Source organism: Panthera uncia, assembly GCF_023721935.1.
Source record: "Panthera uncia isolate 11264 chromosome A3 unlocalized genomic scaffold, Puncia_PCG_1.0 HiC_scaffold_11, whole genome shotgun sequence".
In the NCBI taxonomy this organism is placed as follows: domain Eukaryota; kingdom Metazoa; phylum Chordata; class Mammalia; order Carnivora; family Felidae; genus Panthera; species Panthera uncia.
Window position 1 is genome coordinate 11548650 of NW_026057578.1, and position 22172 is coordinate 11570821.

The 22172-nt window shown below is 46.3% G+C and overlaps 1 protein-coding gene and 1 long non-coding RNA gene across 2 annotated transcripts; one reads left to right on the forward strand and one right to left on the reverse strand.

Annotated features, from left to right (window-relative positions):
• The first annotated feature begins 2499 nt into the window (after nucleotides 1-2499).
• Nucleotides 2500-5677, forward strand: LOC125936493 (uncharacterized). Its single transcript, XR_007462034.1, has 2 exons — nucleotides 2500-3283; nucleotides 5495-5677. It is a non-coding gene; the product is annotated as an uncharacterized LOC125936493 (long non-coding RNA).
• A 1971-nt stretch (nucleotides 5678-7648) lies between these two features.
• RNF114 (ring finger protein 114) lies at nucleotides 7649-22172 on the reverse strand. The gene is made up of 6 exons (XM_049650618.1): nucleotides 21992-22172; nucleotides 16022-16172; nucleotides 13300-13406; nucleotides 12814-12928; nucleotides 9216-9323; nucleotides 7649-7947 (listed from the first exon to the last, which is right to left on the reverse strand). The coding sequence occupies exons 1-6, from the start codon at nucleotides 22129-22131 to the stop codon at nucleotides 7882-7884; spliced, it is 687 nt and encodes a 228-aa protein (XP_049506575.1). The 5' UTR covers nucleotides 22132-22172; the 3' UTR covers nucleotides 7649-7881.

A 22172-nucleotide genomic window follows, 5' to 3' on the forward strand; every position in this document is an offset into this window, starting at 1 on the left:
GACCGCGAATGGGGGAGGGGCAGCGAGAGCTGGAGACAGGATCCGAAGCGTGCTCTGCGTTGACAGCAGCGAGCCCGATGCCGGATCTTGAACTCACGAACTGCGAGATCATGACCTGAGCCACCCAGGCTCCCCGAGGATGTTACCTTTAATCACTCGGTGAAGAAGGGTGTCTGCTAGGTTTTTCCATTACAAAGCTGCTAATTTTCCCTTTGTAAAAAATTTCTGGGGAGATCATTTGAGACCAAATAGTCCAGATCATTTTTAGAATCAGAAAAGGTATCACTAAAGTCTTACAACCTGTAAGGACTGAGTTTGTCCACCTGATTCTAACCATCACCTAAGCCACTGCCCCACCCAAGCTACAACAGGTTTGCGGTAACACTAGCCTACCTCACATTCTATAATAGGATTTGCTAAACTAGCCTAAGGATGCATTTTACCTGAGGTCCTTTCTAAAAGATAGACTCCCAGGCCCCACCCACACCTACCAATCAGAATCTCCAAGGGAAGGGCCTGAGAATCTATTTTATAGTAAGTGACTCCCAGGTAATTCATGTCTTCAGGCCAAGTTTGGGAAACACCTCACTTAATAATAGCAGCTTAGTCACCAAACATTTACAGCTGCTAGCTGCTTAGGTGGGGCCGGGCACTGAGTGGTCTCAGGGATGGGTGGGGGGAATGGTGGTGACATTGGTAGCTCATTTATTAAGCACTTATTTTGCTCCAGGCCCTGTCCTAATGCTTTCTGGGGACTATTTAACTAGATTCCCATAACTCTATTAAGGAAGACACTCATTAATCCCATTTTATGGATAAGGAAACCAAGGCAGAGATTAGAATAATCTGTCCACTGGTCACAGAGCTAGTGGGTGCTGGGACTAGGAGGCTGTGCAGTGTGCCTGAGACCGTGCATCTAATCACACTTCTGTGCTGAAACACCAAGTGTTGGGTCCCTGCTCGTGCAAATTACTCACCCTATGTGGCCTCCACTCCCTCATCTGTGTAACGGGAATGCTATTAGCGTCTCTCCTGAAGGGCTGGTTAAGAGGATTCAAGATAGGACTTTTCCAGAGTAACCTGAATGCCTGGCTTTGATCATCTTTCAGGAACTAGACGATTAAATCAAAATTATTTGCGGGTGGGGAGGTACTATGTCGGGAACCAAGGATGAGAAGGATTATCGTTATTCCTGTACTCTTAGTGCCCCGCCGAGCCCTATATGGGACGCTCAGCAGACACTAAGGAAGGTTGGGGAATAATGAGATGAATACTGGCAAGGAAGCATCCAGGGACCACGTCGTCGAGGGCCTGGGCAGATCCGGTTTCCGCCAGGCAGCGGCCATCTTCCCTTGCCTGCCGGCCTGAGTCTCGCCTCCTCTGCCCAGCAAGGCCCTGCTCCCCACAGACGGTGGGGCCAGCTCCAGACTCCAGGAGACATTGCCCCCTTCAGGCTCTGCTTACCACCGCACAGGCCCCTAATTCTGGGGGCCACTGAAAGGAAGTACCATTGTAAAAGAGCCCCCTCTTAGTTCCATTTCAATGCTAGGAATATGTATTGAAGGTATTTGGGACCAAGTATGAAAGAGAGTAGGGCACAAGACAGGCAGAGTCCTTGCCCTCAAGAGCTTAACTTCTGAGTATGGGAGACAGCCATTAAAACAAGGAATTGTACAAACAATTATTTAGTTACTTTTTAAATGTTTATTTATATTTGAGAGAGAGACAGAGACAGTACCCAAGACAGGAAGGGGCAAAGAGAGACGGAGACAGAATCTGAAGTAGACTCCAGGCTCCGAGCTGTCGGCACAGAGCCGGACGTGGGACTTGAACTCACAAGCTGTGAGATCGTGACCTGAGCCCAAGTCAGACGCTTAACTGACGGAGCCACTGAGGCGCCCTCACAAAAAATAATTTAATGAGGTGTGAGTTGCCTAGCACATAGCAGATGTTCAGAACATTTGCCGTGCTAATACACATTGAGTAGGGTTTACAGACTTGACCAGTAAAAAACACACAACACCCAATTAAATGTGATTCCTAACAAACAACAAATAGTATTTTTAGCATGAATATTCCTCGCATTCACTTCTTGACTTGAGCAAATTATACTTCTGTGAAATATTTCATACGTATTTATACTAAAGTTACTTGTTGTTTGCTTGAAATTAACATGTAACTGGGAGTCCTGTATTTTACCTGAATATTGAGCAATGGGGCCACAGAAGTAAATAGGAATCCTGACCTCAGGAAACTTAATAGTATAGTCCGAGTATTTATACAAAAGTTTAATAAATACTCTGGGGGCGCCTTGGTGGCTCAGTCAGTTAAGTGTCTAACTCTTGGTTTCGGCTCAGGTCACGATCTCGCGGTTCGTGAGTTCAAGCTCCGCGTCAGGCTCTGCACCAACAGCAAGGAGCCTGCCTGGGATTCTTTGTCACTCCCTTGCCTCCCCTCGCTCACATGCTCACTCTCTCTCAAAACAAATAAATCATTTTTTAAATACACACTCTGATTAATGTCAGAAGTTTCTAGAGGAACATCAGACATGAAAGTCTGATCTAGGAATCCAAACTGCAACTGGGAAGCAAAAACAGTGGGGGAAGTGGAGGAGGGGGCCAGCAGGACCAACTATTTCAGAGGAACAGTGGGAGGCCTGACACGCTTGCGACATGGAAAGAAGGCCCGTATGGTCAGAGCACAAGGAGTGTCGGGAGTTGAGGCTGGAGAGGCAGGCAGAGGGCAGAGCACAGGGGGCCTGGAGGGCCACAGCAAGGTGGTGGGACTTTATCCGAGGGTAACTGGAGCCTTTGAAGGGTTTTCAAGGCTCCTTCTGGCAGCTTGGTGGAAGATGCAGTGGATGTTGGCTAGAGAACACCGGAGAGGCCAGAAGGAAAGCTGCGTCGGTAATTCAGGTGAGGTCATGGCGGGTTTTGAGATGCTGGTGGCAGTGGGATAGTGATGTGGGAGCTGACATCATAATTTTGTAACATGGGGTGCTGAGGTAGACAAAGGAGTTAAAGATGATGTTTAGGCTAACTCTTGAGCAAGCTGGAGGGATGTGTAGCACCTTCCCTAAGGTGCTGGGGGGTGAAGGACCCAGCACGAGGTGTGGCAGTAAGAGGGCAGAGGAAGAGCTCACTCAGTATGGGCCATGCAGAACCAAAGATGCTTTCGAGTCATTCTGCAGACAGCTCTTAGAAGAAGCTGGCTCTGTGGGCCTGGAGCTCCAGAGAGCTGTCTGGTCGAGAACCACGGGTCTGGGCTCATCAGCACACGGACGGTAACGAAAGCCAAGAGAAGAGTGGTCAGTGGGGGGAGTCTGCCTGGGGAGAGGACATGGGGTGAGTCTAGGGCAGAGGCTGAAGAATTCCAACAGCTAAGGGAGGGGAACCAGGAGATGGCAGCTGCCAAGGAAATGGAAAAGGAATATGGTAAAGAAAGAGGAAAAGAAACCAGGATGGTGTTGCAGCAGCAGCAAGTTTCTAAGAGGAGGGCCGGGTCAAGAGCACGAAATAGGCTAAAGATGAAGTGGAGGGGACTAAGAGAGACTGACCTATCTGCTGGAGTCAGTGACGTGCCTTGTCCTGTCTGGTCTTTGGGGGAGGGCAGGGTTCAAAGCACAGATTGGAGGAGCTGAGTAAAACTGGGAAAGAAGAGAAACTGAAGCAGTGGGGGAGGACAACCAGCTCAAGGTGTCTGGGTATGAACTTGGAGGAGAGGTAGGGGCCAGTAGGTAGATGGTGGGAGAAACCCAATCACGTTCAGATGCTATTTAGGAAGAGAGCCAACAGCAGGCGACACCCAACGCACTCGAGTGGGAGGGAGAAGGCCCAGGTGGAGAAAGGAGAAAAGGTCTAGGTGATACTGTGAGCCCGTGGACTTCTGGCTTCTGGTTTCTTCACAAAGTAGGAATGTTTACTATTTATTAAACGGCTACCATTTATTAATCCCTTACCATGAACACTTACCAGTCTGTAATTATACATTTGATTATATGTGAATCCCCAGTGCCTGGCACAGTGCTGGCACATGGTAGGTGTTCAGTCAATACTGTGTAATGCCTGAATATGAAGACATCATCCATTTCCCCAATAAGGAAATTTTAAAAAGTTTTTTGGCCAAACTGAACATGACAGCTTTCACCATTGCAGATGAAATACTCAAATGCCTGCCGATTCTCACTTACTTACATACCTAAATCAAAAGTAAAAATATTTTGTCTAGTCGTAAGAAGTCAGAAGGATCTTCTTTAAACCTAGACCAGGTCTTGTCACTCGAACCTCCAATGCTCCCATCTCACCCAGAGAAAAGCCCCAGATCTGCCCCCCTCCGGCAGCCGCCTGTTGACGCACTCCCATGACTGCCCCCTCACTGCCCTGCCCCCGTGTAACACACAGGCTCCCGTTAGGGCCTCTGAACATTCCCTCCAGGAACGCTCTTCCCTACCTGGTCAGCAGGTTTGTCCCTTGTTTCATTCAGGTCTCGGTTCAAATGCCATTTTCTTGATCTGTCTGGGATGACAAAGGACTTCAAGGACTGCCGCCGTGTGTAGGATTAGACCTTGTGATTTCCTGATGTGTAACCGGAGTCCAGGACTTAACTGCTTTAGCCAAAGGTGGGGGTATAAAGGCAGGGTAAGAAGACTCATGGACTGCTGGTACTGTCCGTAGCAAGAGGGAATGATAAAGAGGGAGGGGCGTGGAGGGAGGAAGCTGGAGATGCTGAACTCAGTTTGGGCCGCATTCAATTTAAGGTTCCCATGGGATTGGGATTGGGATCGGAACGGACAAGGCCAGGGAGAGAAGTCCAGGAGCTGAGTGCCCACAATGCAGCAGGCGTCCTGCCAGGGTTTTGTGTACATTGCTCCTTGAATCCCAAGAACTTTAAGATGCAGCTATTCCTGGAAATGTACGACTAGATAAAAGCAACACTTTCTAGGGGCGCCTGGGTGGCTCAGTCGGTTGAGCATCCGACTTCGGCTCAGGTCACGATCTCACAGTTCGTGAGTTTGAGCCCCACGTCGGGCTCTGTGCTGACAGCTCAGAGCCTGGAGCCTGCTTCCGATTCTGTGCCTCCCTCTCTCTCCGCCCCTCCCCTGCTCATGCTCTGTCTCAAAAACTAAAACATTAAAAAAAAAATTTTTTTTTTAAATAAAAAAAAGCAACACTTCTACATTTGTTTTAAATATATGTAATTAAAAATAAGTAGACATTTGAATAGTTCATTTGCAGTGATAAACGCTCTTATAGTCAATTTGGCCAAAAAACTTTAAAAATTTCCTTACTGGAAAAATGAATGACTTCCTTACATTCAGGCATATATGTTATTTACTAGGCATCTTTTATGTGTCAGCACTGTGCTAGGCACATATTAACTGTATAATTATAAATCGATAAGGGATTAGTAATTGGTAGCTAGTTAATAAATAGCAAGTATCTCCTACTTTATAAAGAAACTAGAAGCCAGAAACATCACTCCTATTTTATTGCAGGGAAACATTTAAAAAGGGAAAATATTTGCCAGATGTCCCACAGCCAGTGGCAGCGTGCAGAACTTAAACATGCCATGACCTCAGATCTTAATGCACAAAACCCGTTACTACAACATCTCGGGGATGCTAAGTCATTGGAATGGAGCTGAAGCCACGTGTCTAAATAAAGCCTTATTTCATGGAGCACGATCACTTCTTGCCTCACCAGAATTCCCAGCTGTGACAAGTCGGGGTTGTGTTCATTTCCAAGAGAGGACAAGCTCAGTGAGGCCCCACTATTAAAGCGTCAGAACAAAGATCAGAGCCAGATGGGACTTGTGACAGACAAGAATGTCTCCTTAGAAAGAGCAACAATCTTCTAGAGTCTCCTCAGGCCCAAACCTCAGCAAAAGGTGGTTAATGAGGGACACCTGGGTAGCTCAGTCCTCAGTGTCTGACTCTTGATTTCGGCTCAGGTCACGATCTCGAGGTTCATGGGGTCGAGCCCTGTGTCAGACTCTGTGCTGACAGCAGGGCCTGCTTGGGAATTTTCTCTCTCCCTCTCTCGAAATAAACGTTTGAAATTAAAAAAAAAAAAAAAAAAAAAAAAAAGTGGTTAATGAAAACAGGCATTACAGCTTGCCAATCAGATAAATTATGAAATTTATTTATATTTCACCTTTTGAAAGCCAGAACATAACAAATTTCACTTTCTGGAAAGTCATCTTATTAGAAATACATGAAGTGCACTTAATACAAGGAAATCAGTTTCTTGGTACCATTAGTGAGATGGACACTCTCATCTGTTCCCTCAAATGAAGGCTTTGTCAAATTTCCCTCCAGATTCAGACCTCTCAAGTCAGGGAGGGCTAAGTGAACTTTTTCCCGAAATCACAGCGAAGGCGCTGACCTTAACATTTGGGCCCTCCAAAGCAACATCACATTAGAAGAGATTATTTTGCCTAGCAAAGGGCCCTGTCTTTGCTGGTCACTAGGCATCTGCAGCCCCCACTGGCAGGCAGGGAGAGGCCCACAACAGCGGTGCTCACAGGCCCCAAAGCTCCCTGTCACTTACAACCTCAGCCACTGACCAGAAAAACTTTCCATGTTCAGAGTAGAGAGGTCTGACACGAAAAAATGAACCTAAACCCACGTCTTTTGGTTATGTTCCTACAGATTAGACTGACACCGCTCTCAGCCTTATATTTATTAATATTCGCAAAACATGGTGAACTTCAAGTTTCTTGAGCTAGTTTCCAGCAGTTTCCATTAACAAGTGCTCACAAGAGCTGTGTTTGCCTTTTTAACAGTGCGTCTTGTCAAAAGGAGACAGCAGGCTGTGAGACTAGATTTCCCATGACCTCTGCTTTACAAGGCAGGTTTCACACACTGATTTACAGATGGAAATCAGTTTCATAAGGAAACCATTTATGATAGAAAAGCAATACTCAGATACTCAGTTTGATCTAAGTTACCAAATAAAAGATAAAATAACTATAGTATCTACTGGAGCCCCCAAACCTCTTCCTTCTTACTCATGTGAGGACTCCTTTTCGTGCCTCAAGGACAAGAATGTAGGCAGGTTCCCAAACAGAGAGGCAAACATGAGGCAGTCCTTTGAAAATACCATGTTAGTTTGAAAATCGGAACCAAAAAGCTACGGCCCTCGCACTGCTTTTAGCTGACCCTCCTCCCCACTTACGGATAAATGGAGTTTAACTTTCCTAACCTAGGAACACTTATTGTCACTAAAAAGATGTGGTTACACCTTATCCTAAAAAGGCACCATGCAGGCATTTAAGACTGAACCAGTTAGCTCTAAGGGTGTGCAGGAGCGGTAGGGAAATAGAACTAATCAAAACTTCCAGCATCAGATCACTCACCCCAACGGGCCTTTTGAAATGTTTCCCAGGAGGTACACTCCAGCTTCCGGCAGCTGCTGCTAAGGACCAACTAACAGGACCTCCGCAGCACAGAAGGAGCTCCCCCGCCGATGGGACACACTTTTGCCAGAGCTCACACACCTCACCTCGGGGACAAGGAGAGGAGGGAGGTGCTGGTCTCGTTTGTGCTATTCGTGACCCAGAACGGGTCCCGGCTGGCTCAGAGGACCTGAGAGCTGCACACTAAAGGGGAGGAACCAGAGTGAAACAAGGGTAGGTGGAGAATCAGAGGAAGCAGAAGCTCCAGGGAGCAGCTGAGGGCAATCAGAGACCAGACACATGACAGAGTTAACAGTAGGGGAGACCCCAAAGGAAGGGACGGCTCTGACCTGGGGACCTTTTCCCTGTCAGAAGTGACCACAGCTCACTTCCAGGTCTGTTGTACATTGAAGGTGTAGGAGTCACATGTTTCACGCCCAACACACAACGGACGCTCTGGAGCACGAGCCGGACAGTAGAGACCGCTCACTGATCGATGATGGAGCGCTGCAACACCTGATTCATCATGTCCTCTTCATCAACATCGTAATCCTAAGGGCGAAACACAGACCCTTGGCCTCGGCACCTGTCACAGCCGCAAAGACTCTCGTTCAGTGGGGGAAGCGGGGCGGCCCAGTGACAGGCTCCGGAGACGCCTGGCCCAGCACGGATCCCAGCTTGTTTCTGGTGCCAGCCACGGAGCTCTGGGCAAACTGCTCGACCTCTCTGGGCCTCTGCCGCCTCCTCCTGAGGAGGAGAACACTGATGGCTCCCTTAGACGGGGACTATGAGGACCACAGGGCACCCGTGCGCGGGGCCTGGCACAGACCGAGTGCTCACATGGGAGGACTTTCACTGCAGTGAAACTGGACTTTTCATTCAACGAGGCCAAATTACCTACTTGATTACAACTCGGAAATTTCATCTGTCTTCAGGGCACTAACAAAAAGGACAGTTATTGGGAAGTCTGAATCTCAGACACTCTCTTAGACTGAGAATACACATTCTTAGGACAACTTAGGAAAGAGTCATGCTTTCCTTCTTGGGTCCTGAAACACAGCCTGTTCTAAAATCCTCACAGCATACATATATATATATATATATATATATATATATATATATATATATATATATATATATAAAAACAAACAAACAAATGTTCTACTTCAAGGGTTTGGCCAAATTTATCTATTGCTAGAATGCTAACACAACAGTGGGTCCCTTCAAACCCACTCAGCACTGGGGAAAGGACACAAACCGGATGACTACTTTTGGCAAGTGGATGTGTTTTGTGTGACCTAAGACGCTCTAAAGAACATGTGACACTTCATGTGGAATTCCGCCTTTCCAGCTTCTTGGGGTTGGGACAGGCGGAGAAAACTGGCAATGCCGTGCCTGTGTCTCTACACAGTACTGTCAGCGGGAGCTGACGGCAGCATGACATGTGTCAGGTGCCGTCTGGCTTGCAAATCCTCGGGGAGACCATTTCCATTACCTGCCTGGTCCCCATGGGCATCTGAGCTTCAGGATCCCAAGCCAGGTGCTGGAACGGGTAGAAACTACACATACCAAAAGAAAGTGGGAAAAACTTCTGGAAGAAAACCCAGGAGCAATCTTACATCACGTCTCACTGCAGACACAACAAAGGCTCCGACCACCGAGTGGGCTCACGAACACAGACCACACAGCTGCTGTTCCAGGGAGCCCATCACATCAATGACAAAACTCAACAAGGGGACCCACAGCTTTCCAGGTAAGAGAAGGGACGTTGTTGTGCTGTTACCCCAGGGGAGAGATGAGGCCCCGGGCTCCAGACTCACCACAAAAGTGTCGTACGAAAACTGGTGCCGGCGCTGGATGTGCTCTATGAAGTTGGCGCTGCGGTAGTTAGGGTCTCCCCAAGGCATCGAGGCACATATCGGACAAACCTTTCAACAAAAAAGCACGGTCTTAGGCACCTGACCTTTGACCTAACATTAGCCCTCCGTGGCCCGTATCTGGCCTTTCTTCCAGGGCAGCTTTCCTGACACATCAGTTTAGGGCCTGGCCACTCCTTCATAGGTACGTTCGTATCCCAGAAAACACGGTCAGTCTCCCACTCAGGTCAAATGACACGTGAGAGTGCCTAACGGCTTTGGCCATGATCCTACCCTTTCCTGATCCCCTACTGTGGTCAGGACAATGTGTTAGCCCAGTAGGGGCCTAGACTATGGCCTTCTGACCCAGCACACAAAATGATCCAAAAGCACAAAGAAAAACAAGCAAATGACAGATGAACAATAACCTGAGGAAGTAAAACACAACCTTCTGTGCTATTTTTACAAAGTAAATGCTGAGACGAGAGGGCTGAGGTTGAAAAGCCCTCATGTAAGAAGTCGATTTGGGAATTATGGGGACCACATCAAAATAAAAAGCTTCTGCACAGAGAAGGAAACAATCAGCAAAACTAAAAGGCAGCCAACAGAATGGGAGAAGATATCTGCAAACATATCAGATAAAGGGTTCGTACCCAAAATCTATAAAGAACTTATCAAATTCAACACCCAAAAACCAAATAATCCAGTAAAGAAATGGGCAAAAGACATGAATAGATATTTCTCCAAAGACATCCAGATGGCCAACAGACACATGAAAAAATGCCCAACATCACTCATCAGGGAGATACCACCTCACACACTTGCCAGAATGGCCGACATTAACAACGCAGGCAACAACAGATGTTGGCGAGGATGCGGAGAGAGGATCTCTTTTGCGCTGCTGGTGGGAATGCAAGCTGGTGCAGCCACTCTGGAAAACAGTACGGAGGTTCCTCAAAAAATTACAAATAGAACTACCCTATGATCCAGCAATTGCACTACTAGGTGTTTATCCAAGGGATACAGGTGTGCCGTTTCAAAGGGACACATGCACCCCGATGTTTACAGCAGCACTATCAACAACAGCCAAAGTATGGAAAGAGCCCAAATGTCCATTGATGGATGAATGGATAAAGATGTGGTATACACACACACACACACACACACACACACACACAAATGGAGTATTACTCGACAATCAAAAAGAATGAAATCTTGCTATTTGCAGCTACATGGATGGAAATGGAGGGTACTATGCTATGTGAAATTAGAGAAAGACAAATATATGACCTCACTCATATGAGGAATTTAAGATACTAAACAGATGAACACAAAGGAAGGGAAGCAAAAATAATATAACAGGGAGGGGGACAAAACATAAGAGACTCTTAAATATAGAGAACAGAGGGTTGCTGGAGGGGTTGGGAGAGATGGGCTAAATGGGTAAGGGGCATTAAGGAATCTACTCCTGAAATCACTGTAGCACTATATGCTAACTTGGATATAAATTAAATAAATTAAAAAATAAAATAAAAACAAAAATGAAAATAAAATAAAATAATAAAGAAGTCAGTTTGGGCGTTGAAGACTGGGAGGTATTTGGAAAGACACAACATGAAAGGGTGCTCCACAAGACTGGCAATGGCACAGAGGAAAGGCCAGGAGTCAGCAATACAGGCATTCCAGGCGATCAGCTGGCTAGAACGGAAAATTCAGAGATGGACAGAGAGGAGCTGGGACAGGGAGAAGCAGGCCTCAGTGGTCAGCTTAGAGATGGAACTCCACCAGTAATAAGGAAGGTATCGTAACAAAAGGGATTAGCAAAAGACGAATCTGCAATGGTGGAAGATTCCTGGTGGAAGGAGCTGGGCAGGCAGCTGTGGATATGGGGCTAGATCACGGGTCAGGTCAGGAGACTGAGGAGGAGGTCACTTCCAAAGGGAAGGGCTGAAACATCCACAGTTACGAAGGAGTTCTGCAAAGGGAGAAGGGATAGAACCGAGGGCCAATGGATGAAGGAAGAGGGGCTTCAACAGAGACAAAATAACCACAGGAATGTCAGAAAGCCAAAGGAGGGGAAAAAAGAGAAAATTAGGTTGTAGTACCAGAAACCGCAATGTTGGGGATAGAACCTATTTGAAAGGAAAAAGAGGAAAGGGTAATACTACTGAAAAGGACCACATTCAAACATTAAAAAAAAAAACAACAACAAAAAAAACCTACGTACCAGTCTGTGATACCTAAAGGAGTGATAAACACTTTCCTAGTAATTTTTTTTTAATGTTTATTTATGAGAGACAGATCATGAGTGGGAGAGGGGCTGAGAGAGAGGAAGATACAGAATCCGAAGCAGGCTCCAGGCTCTGAGCTGTCAGCCCAGAACCCGACATGGGGCTCAAACCCACAGACTGTGACATCATGACCTGAGCTGAAGCCAGATGCTTAACCGACTAAGCCACTCAGGTGCACCGTAACTTCATATACATTCCCTTTCCCCACAACTATAAAGATACTACTCTCAAAAGGAAAATGACAGCTTTACACAGAAGACACCTGGTGGACACGAAGCGATCCAAGTGAACGTTACCAACAAAGGGGCCAACCGGTATCACATGACCCCTGAAGCGGCATCTGGAGGACACATCGCTTATGGAACGTCCCTGCTTCTGATGATGAAAAAACACACAAACCGAAATCCAAGGACCTCTTACAAAACAACTGGCCTGTCCTCTTTAAAAATGTTAAGGTCGGGGCGCCTGGGTGGCGCAGTCGGTTAAGCGTCCGACTTCAGCTCAGGTCACGATCTCTCGGTCCGTGAGTTCGAGCCCCGCATCCGGCTCTGGGCTGACGGCTCAGAGCCTGGAGCCTGCTTCTGATTCTGTGTCTCCCTCTCTCTCTGCCCGTCCCCTGTTCATGCTCTGTCTCTCTCTGTCTCAAAATTAATAAACGTTAAAAAAAAAAAAAAAATTGTTTTAAATGTTAAGGTCATGGAAGGCAAAGAAAGACCTAGCACCAGAGACATGACAATCACGTGTAACACACAGATCAAGGACTTGGGGGCAGGAGGATATTGCTATGAAGGACATAACAATGGTTAAAATTCAAGGGCAGTCCACTTTTTTTTTTTTTTTTTTTTTAAAGTAATCTCTAGGCCCAACGTGGGGCTCCAACTCATGACCCCGACATCAAGAGTTGCATACTCCGCCAAGTGAGCTGGCCAGGCACCCCTACAATTGTTAAAATTTAAACATGAATTTTATATTAGATATCAGATTATGTCAAAGTTACATCTCCTGAGCGTGACAAACACAAAAAACGTGATTTTCGAAGAAAATGCTCTTGTTCTTAGGAGGTATATGCTGAAGTGTGTAGGACAAAAGGTCATGGTATCTGTAACTTATTATTGAATGGCTAGCAAAATGTAGAGTATCACGCAGAGTATCATTAAGCATATACTGTAAAATGTTACCAATCTGTGAATCTAGGTGAAGGGTACACAGTTCGCTGCACTACTCCTGTTCATTTTTCTGTTTAATTTTTTTCCATAAAAAGCTCCTCTTACCACAGATTTGGTGTCCGTGCTATGGGACAGCTTGCAGTGTTCCACTAGCCCTTCCTGATCAAAGTTCTTCTCGGGACAGTACGGGCAAGGGAAGGTGTAACGGTTTGGGACGTTCCTGGAAGATGAAAGGCAGAACAGAAGAAATCTCTTTGTGAGTACCCTTCCACACTTCCATCTCCATACCTCCAAAAGGGAGCAGAGTTCAAAGTGTTATGACGGGGATTCTGACAATTACCTCAGAAGCACATCAACTGTTTCAAACATAACTTCATAGCAGAGCTAACATCTGAAGTGAACATCAGAGTCCTCCACACCCCACCCCAAAACGAAAACGGACAGATAATAGTTATACATCCGTAGCCAGCATACATCTGAATGATAACTATACATCCACTTCCCCAAACTCCTACAACTAAACCCTGAAACATGCAAAGTGTCCACTGTCTTCATAGCAGAAGAGGACCTGCACCTGAGGGAGTCATTCACCTTGGTTGAAGGGAGGCATCCTTGGTGGTGGCCTTCACACCTTCCATGATGTAATTCTGGTATTTGGAACAGGTAGCCACGTGGGCCCGGATCTTGGATAGGAAGAACTTAGGAAGAATGACAGCCCACAAGTTAGTCAGTCCTTGGACCAGGTCCCACATAGTCCCGAAGCAAGGGCCAGGTGAAAACCAGACCTGTACCACCCTGCAAACAATCTCACCAGGCTCCCAGCTATGCTGACAGGGCTAAAACCACGTTTGTGGCAGGGGCTCTGTTAATACCAAAGCTGATGTCTTACTTGACCAATCCAGGATGTCTGCTTCCACTCGAAAATCACTCTCCTAGAGGTTTTTGTATTCAAGGTATGCTCTCTGCTCAGACACACTCCAAACCCAGGGAAGGTTTAAAAGTTTTACACATAGCATTTAAACTAGCCTCTTCACAGCAAGCCAAGAACCACATTCTATTATGTGCAGCAGCAAAAAGTAATCATTTAAGTATAAGAGATAAAGACCAGTAATTCTAGTTAAGGTACAGAATTCCAGACTGTGGTAAATAATCTTTAAAAAAACAAAAACAAAAAGCAGAAATCCAGAAATCTGAATTCTATTTCTCCTACAGAATCTAGCCTTTACGAGTTGAAAAGAGAAAACCTAGAGGAGAGCGCTTCATCGCAGGTGTTCTAAAAAGAAAGAAAAAGTATAAGGAATGAAGAAAAAGGGGAGGTAAAGGGAAGATAAACATTTTCTGAGGCAGAATACACGTAGAGATATGATACAATACAAACATTAATCTTTAAAATGGAGAATATCAAAAGTATACAGAAAAAGAAAAATCCATCACGCATACATAAAGTAATGGGTAACTTCATTTCAATATCCTGAGTTCCAAAATTAAAGGAAGGCACAAGAAAAAAAGAAAGTTTCAATATTTGAGCTCTGGTTTACCATAATGCTTCTTTCTGTCTTACCTCCAGCTAAAGAACTTGACTTCGAGCTGCCAACCAAAGAGCTCCCAATTAAAAGGGATGGCAAATATCCCTATTCAGAACAGTAGCCACTGTGTACCCTTAGTGCTAAATCAATCTGAAAGGAAGGAGATGGTAACGTATATCCATTCTATGGCCATCCACACTAATGTGTTAAAGTAATGAAACTGACACGTTAGACTAGTAAGTCATTAAGTGAAAGTTTTTTTTCAAAAATGAGAAAAAGCTCTAGAATTATATACTGTGATCCTATTTTGTAAAATTCTGACAACTTTATTTGGTAAAAACCTTAGAGGGGCGCCTGGGTGGCTCAGTCGGTTAAGCGTCCGACTTCAGCTCAGGTCACGATCTCGCGGTCCGTGAGTTCGAGCCCCGCGCCGGGCTCTGGGCTGACGGCTCAGAGCCTGGAGCCTGTTTCAGATTCTGTGTCTCCCTCTTTCTCTGCCCCTCCCCTGTTCATGCTCTGTCTCTCTCTGTCTCAAAAATAAATAAAACGTCAAAAAAAAAATTTTTTAAGAAAAAAAAAAACCTTAGATCTGCGTTTGTCAAAGGGCAAAAAATGTTTTGCAGCCTTCTAAACTGAATCACTTGTAAAGAGGTCATCTCTGGGGGCACCTGGGTGGCTCAGTTGGTTAAGCATATGACTCTTGATTTTGGTTCAGGTCACGATCTCACAGTTTGTGGGATTGAGCCCTGTGCTGAGCCCTATGCTGGGCTCTGTGCTGACAGCATGGAGCTTGCTTGGGATTCTGTCTCTCTGCCTCTGCCCCTGCCCCTGCCCCCGCCCCCACCCCCATTCATTCACACCCCCTCTCAAAATAAATACATTAAAAAAATAAAAAGGTAATCTCTAGAGTAGGAAACAAGCCTACATTATTTTATACTTTTGTATGATCTGAAATTAAGAAAATCATAATGATTTTAAAACCTGTAAGGCTGTGTGCATCTCTTGGAAAATAAGAATAACATTTCTCCTTTATTACAGATGTTAAATACACTGGATTCTAACAAGATTATACAACAGAATGGGTGCACTTCAAATGTTTGGTATTGTTATTACAATCAAATAATTTCATACTGACCTTTATGTCGTGATTCCTATCAAGTGCTAAAAAGTTCAAATATTAAGTTTTATATCTATATTGACACAGATGACAAAATTTTCCCTCAAACTCGTTACAGCAGATAACTTTTTTGAGATGACCTCATCTTATGTTAAAACAATTAAGAAACAAAGGCTCCTGGATGGCTCAGTTAGTTAAGCATCCAAATCCTGATCTCATGGTTCAGGAGACAGAGCCCTGCGTCAGGTTATGCGCTGACAGTGTGGAGCCTGTTGGGGTTTTCTCTGACCCTTCCCAGCTTGCAAACGCGTGTGTGTGCTCCTTCCTTCAAAATAAATACATATTTAAAAAGAAATAAATAGCATTGTCATTATGATCTAAAGTTACGCATAATTTTGGAAAAGCGCATCTTTTAAAGGAACAAAATGGGATAACGTTTTAGTTTCCAAAGCTACGATGTATAATATACTAAACCAACTCTTTAAAAAGCAAATCAAAACCAATAAAGGTACTAAAATCAAACAGCACAGCCACGGCTGCAGATAACTAGCATGCACACGTGCTGTTAGTCACCTAGTCATGCTCTAACTTGAGAAACACGTGGCAACAGCTCTGTGTTTTACCCCCTCATCGCAGAAGGACACCGACTTCCCGTTTTACTTCCACATACATTTTTACGGCAGCCATGGCAAGAAGTCTCTGTGCTCTCGATCTGCCGCTCGAGCTCCGCGGCTCGGACGCCAGGTGCCAGAGCGCTGCGACACACCCCACAGACAGGCTTCTTCGGCTTCAGACATTCCTGCAGGCATGCAGAGCAAAAGCTAGAACAAGACACACAGAGAACCTGCGTCATGCATCGTGGAGACAAGACAACAAAAATGGATAAACTTTTAAAAAGACGTCAATGAGTAATGGGTTAAAAACACGTTGCTCCCTAACTCCTGATTCAAATGCGGAGTCCTCCCAGGCCAGAAAAGCAGGGGGTAGAGGTCCTGCAAAGCACACACGGGTCCACCAACAGAAACAAATGCGAAACAAAACGCCAATATCATGGGACACGGTGAGAGGGGTCATGGCACAGTCTTCAAACCTCAGCACCTGCCACTGAGGGACCTGGGGGAGTTTTCCTGAACCTCGGTTTTTCCTCCGTGAAATGGAGACGGCAGCAGCTACCTCTGGGATTACTGGAATGGGATATGGATAGCAGACCCTTCTTGGTACACTGTCAAGCACCTGTGAAATGCACCACAAACAGGAGGAGCTACCATTCGAGGTGAATATAAAGCACCATGAGGACACAGAGAGAAGACCAACTAGTTGTGACCCAAGGAGGTCAGGGCTGGTAAGACTTCAAAGGCAGCATCCATGAAACAGCCTTAGAAGAAAGAGCTCCACTGGCAGAAGGGAAGAATACTCTAGGCCCTTAGACTTAAAAAATTCAGGATGCACCTAAGGAAATAAAAGTCTAACACTTTTCCTCAGAAACAGTAGGAACCCAGATGTTTAAAGGTATCAATCAACAAGGCCAAATCCAAGTTTTAGAAAAATAGCTTAGGTTATCATGGACAATAGAGTTCTTGGTTTTTAATTTTTTTTTTTTTTAAGGTGAGGAAAGACAGGAGCCTTGAAGTAGAACCAAACAGATAGCTAAGGCAAGGAATTCTGAGGGCCTGAGGCAACAGTGAATTAACTGAAGAAATGATTCAGAGGGGGAGTCAGCAGTACTCGGTAGCTTACTGAGTTTGGAGAAGGGAAGTCAAAGATGGCCAAGTTTCTATCCTGAAACTAGGCAGGTAATAATGCTGAGATAAGAATGAACGGACACACAGAAAGAATGGACACTAAGACATGAAAATAGCCCAGCTACATGCCCAACCTGAGACACTTAAGGCAGGATAATAAAATCTGTTAGGAAGAATTCAACACGTATCATCAAAGGTAACCGGTGCATCTCACAAATTTTTACCGTCTCTAAGGACTTTCTTCCTCTTTGTCATTAAGCTAGGTGTTAACACTGCCACACGAAACAGACCAGGCTGGAAAAAGGTGAGGGGGCCTAGTGATTCATCACTGAGAGTAAAGCAGAGAAGGAAACAAAATCCCAGTCTTGATTTTTTTTTTTTTTAATTTTTATTTATTTTTGAGAGAGCAAGAGGGAGCGAGCAGGGAAGGGGCAGAGAAAGAGGAAGATACAGAATATGAAGCAGGCTCCAGGCTCCGAGCTGTCAGCACAGAGCCCGACGCAGGGCTCAAACTCACAGACAGGGATATCATGACCTGAGCTGGAGTCCGATGCTTAAGTGACTGAGCCACCCAGGCACCCTGATGTTTATATTCCAAAGTGGAGAAAAACACAAATGTTAATTTCCAATACGGATGAAGTATACAAAGGGAATAAAACAAGGCAAAGAGATCAGCCGACATAGATCATACAGAGCTTCTTTAAAGAGGTAGTAATATTTGAGTGGCACCTGGGCGGCTCAGTCAGTTGAGTGACTGACTCTTGATTTGGCTCAGATCACGATCCCTGGGTTGTGGGAACAAGCCCTGAGTCAGGCTCCGTGCTGAATGTGAGGCCTGCTTTGGATTCTCTCTCTGGCCCTCTGCCTCTGAGCTGAGACCCAAAACTATGAGGACACAGCCACACAGACCTGGACACAAAGAGGTACACGCAGAGATGATATACCAAGTGCAAAGGCGTTTCCAAAAAGCAGGAAGGGAGGCTTTGGGACCATGATGGGTAGACCACTAAGAGAGGGCGAGTGATTAGGTTGGAGAGGTAGACAGGGTCTTGTGGCCATCACTTCTTGTACCTCTTCTCAAAGGCAGATCACCAGAGTAACCCAAGAGAACTGAGGGTCCCAGAGAAACGAAGCCTAGATGGTAGGTAGAAGCAGCTTCAAGCCTTCCTCCAAGCACACACCAGGATACACAGCTCATTAACCAAATATGCACAAGCCACTTTGTGCCAGAGACATGCCCAACATGCAAGTTTTTTTGTTTTTTTTTTTTAACGTAATGTATTGTCAAACTGGCTAACATACAGTGTGTAAAGTGTGCTCTTGGTTTTGGGGGTAGATTCTCGTGGTTCATCGCTTACATACAACACCCAGTACTCATCCCATCAAGTCCCCTCCTCAATGCCCATCACCCGTTTTCCCCTCTCCCCGCCCATCAACCCTCAGTTTGTTCTCTGTATTTAAGAGTCTCTTATGGTTTGCTTCCCTGTCTTTTTTTCCCCTTCCCTTCCCCCATGGTCTTCTGTTAAGTTTCTCAAGTTCCACATGAGTGAAAACATATGCCTTTCTCTGGCTTATTTCACTTAGCGTAACACCTTCCAGTTCCATCCATGTTGTTGCAAATGGCATGATTCCATGCTTTCTCATTGCCAAGTAGTATTCCATTGTATATATAAACCACATCTTCTTTATCCACTCATCGGTTAACGGACATTTAAGCTCTTTCCATAATCTGGCTATTGTTGAAAGCACTGCTGTAAACATTGGGGTACATGTGCCCCTATGAATCAACACTCCTGTATCCTTTGGATAAATTCCTAGTAGTGCTATTGCTGGGTCGTAGGGTAGTTCAATTTTTTGAAGAATCTCCACACTGTTTTCCAGAGCAGCTGCACCAGTTTGCATTCCCACCAACAGTGCAAGAGGGTTCCTGTTTCTCCACATCTTCCCCAGCATCTGTTGTTTCCTGAGTTGTTAATTTTAGCCACTCTGACAGGTGTGAGGTGGTATCTCAGTGTGGTTTTGATTTGTATTTCCCTGATGAGGAGTGACGTTGAGCATCTTTTCATGTGTCTGTTGGCCATCTGGACGTCTTCTTTGGAAAAGCGTCTATTCATGTCTTCTGCCCATTTCTTCACTGGATTATTTGTTTTTTTGGGTGTTAAGTTTGGTAAATTCTTTATAGGTTTTTATACTCTCTATCCGATGTCATTTGCAAATATCATCTCCCATTGTTGTTTGCCTTTTAGTTTTGTTGACCATTTCCTTTGCAAGCCTGGTTTTAAATGGTTCCTGTATCATGGGCTGGCTTTCCGTTTCCCTTTTTTATTTATGGGCCTTGATCTAGTCCAGTCTTCTCGGTGCTCCACCCTTTCTGTTACAGCGGTATGTACAAAGTCCCTTCTCCAGCTATATGCCACTGAATTGCAGAGACACAGTCATTTAGGGCTTGAAATAAAGTTTTATAAAAACTCAATGCCCCATCCAGCCAGAGCTACAAAGATGCTGGTTTCCAAGCAGAGACGTTAGCAAGTATCTGCCACTTCTTGCTGAGCAAAAAGCACTTGGCTAGAGCTAAGGGAGACTCCGCTCCCCTCACAGGGGTGCATCTATCTGTCTTCAATCAGCACTGAGTTGACGAACACCTGGAACTAGCGTGGTGAGTATAGAAAAGAGCCAAGGTTTAAAACCCAGTACTTCCCCCTTGACCTCTGACCTGGGGAAGGTTCATGTGGCTCAATAAAACCTCGAATTTTGCGGCTCTTCAGTTGCTAAATTGCACTAGATCAAGCCTCTTTATAAACATTAATGGTAAATGAAATCCAGTGAGGCGCGCCTGAGTGGCCTAGTCGATTAACTGAGAGTTAAGAGCTGGCAAGGTCAATCTTGCCTCAGGTCATGATCTCTTAAGATCGAGCCCTGAGACTGGCTCTTTACTGACAGCACGGAGCCTGCCGGCGATTCTGTCCCTCCCTCTCTCTGCCCCTCCCCTGCTCAGTCTGTCTCTATCAAAAATAAATAAGAAAAAAAAAAAAAGTAAAGAAAAGAAATCCAATGAATTGGTCCAAAATTCGGTAAAGGTAGAAAGGAGGGCTGATCCAAGGAAAAGAGGATTCAATGAGAACACTATCTAGCCTCCACCGTAACTCACATGAGTTTGCTTCCACTGCCAATTTCTCGGTTCACCCACCCATTACCCAATCGCTCCCCTACTCAGCCCCACCACTTTGATCCCTGTACTATCCTCCCACCGCACAATGAATTTTCACAATACTTTGAACACTTGTTAGTCTCACCTACCATCAATTCACTAGACTGTAAACTGAGGGCACTATCACCTTGTTTCTTACTACGCCCCAAGAATCTGGCACCTAGTGAGCACACAAATACTTTAGTTGGCTGAATGGAAGATTGGAAGATGGATGCTCAGACACACGTTAGGCACTGGGGACACGGAGAGGGGCAATACCGATATGGTTACGGCCCTCATGACCTCGAAGTTCTGCTCGATGTAAGGACGAAGGAAGCCCCAGGAGTGAAGCAGAGTAGTTTAAGGAGGGATGGTGATAAGGGAGGTGGCTTAAACCGGGACTTGAAGTCTGGAAAGGATGTGCAGTAGTTGGCAGGGGAGATGCAGATGGGGTGTGAAGAGTTCTGGGCTAACTCAACCGCAAGTGGGAACAGCCCAAAGCCAGGAAGAGCTTGGAGGACTTGAAGAAGCAAACCGCAGTCAGTGTGGCTGGAGAGCCCTTGCCAGGTGCCAATCATTCTCTGGGCTGGCAAGGAGACACCTGCAGTTCATCTGGGAAGGGTCGGACAATGGTGAGCCTGCCCCCTGCCAGCCTCGATGCCCTCACCTGCAAAATGGCTGCCAACCCTCTTCCTCTGCAGGACTGCAGCACGAATGACAATACCTGTGCAGCCCAGCAGGCGCCTATCGTACCTACTCCCCAGCAAAGGTGTCCTAAAAACAACACCAAGGTGATACCCATGATAAGCACTGCGGGAGACCACCGAGGAAATGCCAACTCCCAGCGGCGAGAAGTGGCCGCATTTTCTACAGTTGTTTCAGCTTAGGTGTGTGTGTGTGTGTGTGTCTGATGTAGCAAGGCTTAGGTTCAAATCCCGCGAACCTCAAGGCGCCTACCCCAGCCCAGGGTCTGTACTATCATTTTCAGACACATTGCCTTCAGTCGTCCTAACCAGCGTATGAGCAACACGCAGGCCACGGAAGCTTAATCTCAAACAAAACGCAGCAAACCTCGCACACAAGTAGGAACGCCAACAATCGCTACCCGCAACTCCCAACCCCTTTCACAGTTAAAGGCAGACTGGTGAGATCTATTATCAAGACTTCCCTTTTGTTCTTTTAGTCTAGTTCAGCGTTTTTCCAGTTTCGGTGCACATTCGAATTCCTTGGCAGAACTGGAGACATGACGCCATACGTGCCTTACTTTAGGAGCGATGCACAGGCTAGTCAATAGAAACTGCGGCTAAGGGCCGACTTTTTTTTTTTTTTTTTTTTTAAGTAAACTCTGACCACGTCGAGATCCAGAGTCGCACTCTCTACCGATGGAGCCAGCCAGGCGCCCCACCTACGGCCGCGGCCGATTGGAGACCCTCCCTAATCCCCAGCAGGGTGCCACTCCACTATCGGCGATGAGGAGCCTGACAGGCCGCCTGGAACAGCGTAGGCGCTCAACAGACGGCGGGATACTTGGAAGCGAGCAGGGCGGAGAAGCACGCCCCGACAACTTCCACAGACCTTCAGGAACCCCGGAGGGCCCCGCGAAGAGCCGCCTGTGGACCGGTCCTTGAGCTTCCGCCCCGGAACCCTCCCAGCCCGGGTCTCGCCCCTCCCTACCAGACTCCCCCCGACCAGGCCCAGGCTTGCCGCTTACACGTGACCACAGGGCACCTGCACCGGCTTCTCGTACACTTCTAAGCACACAGGACACGTGAAGCGGCCCAGGGGGTCGGCCTCCGCGGCGGGCCCAGCCAGCTGCGCACCACCCTCACGGTCCTGCTGTTGCGCCGCCATCTTGCTGCCGCGCAGAGCGGCGCAACGGCGGCCGAGAAGGA

What these genes read in the sequence shown, in the direction of transcription:
- RNF114 (XM_049650618.1), bottom strand. Translation starts at nt 22,131, where the DNA reads ATGGCGGCGCAACAGCAGGACCGTGAGGGTGGTGCGCAGCTGGCTGGG. An exon ending in GATGCCTCCCTTCAACCAAG is followed by an intron (nt 12,929 to 13,299) that starts GTGAATGACTCC and finishes TTCATCTTCCAG; the next exon opens with GAACGTCCCAAACCGTTACA. An exon ending in GCACGGACACCAAATCTGTG is followed by an intron (nt 9,324 to 12,813) that starts GTAAGAGGAGCT and finishes TTTTGTTGAAAG; the next exon opens with GTTTGTCCGATATGTGCCTC.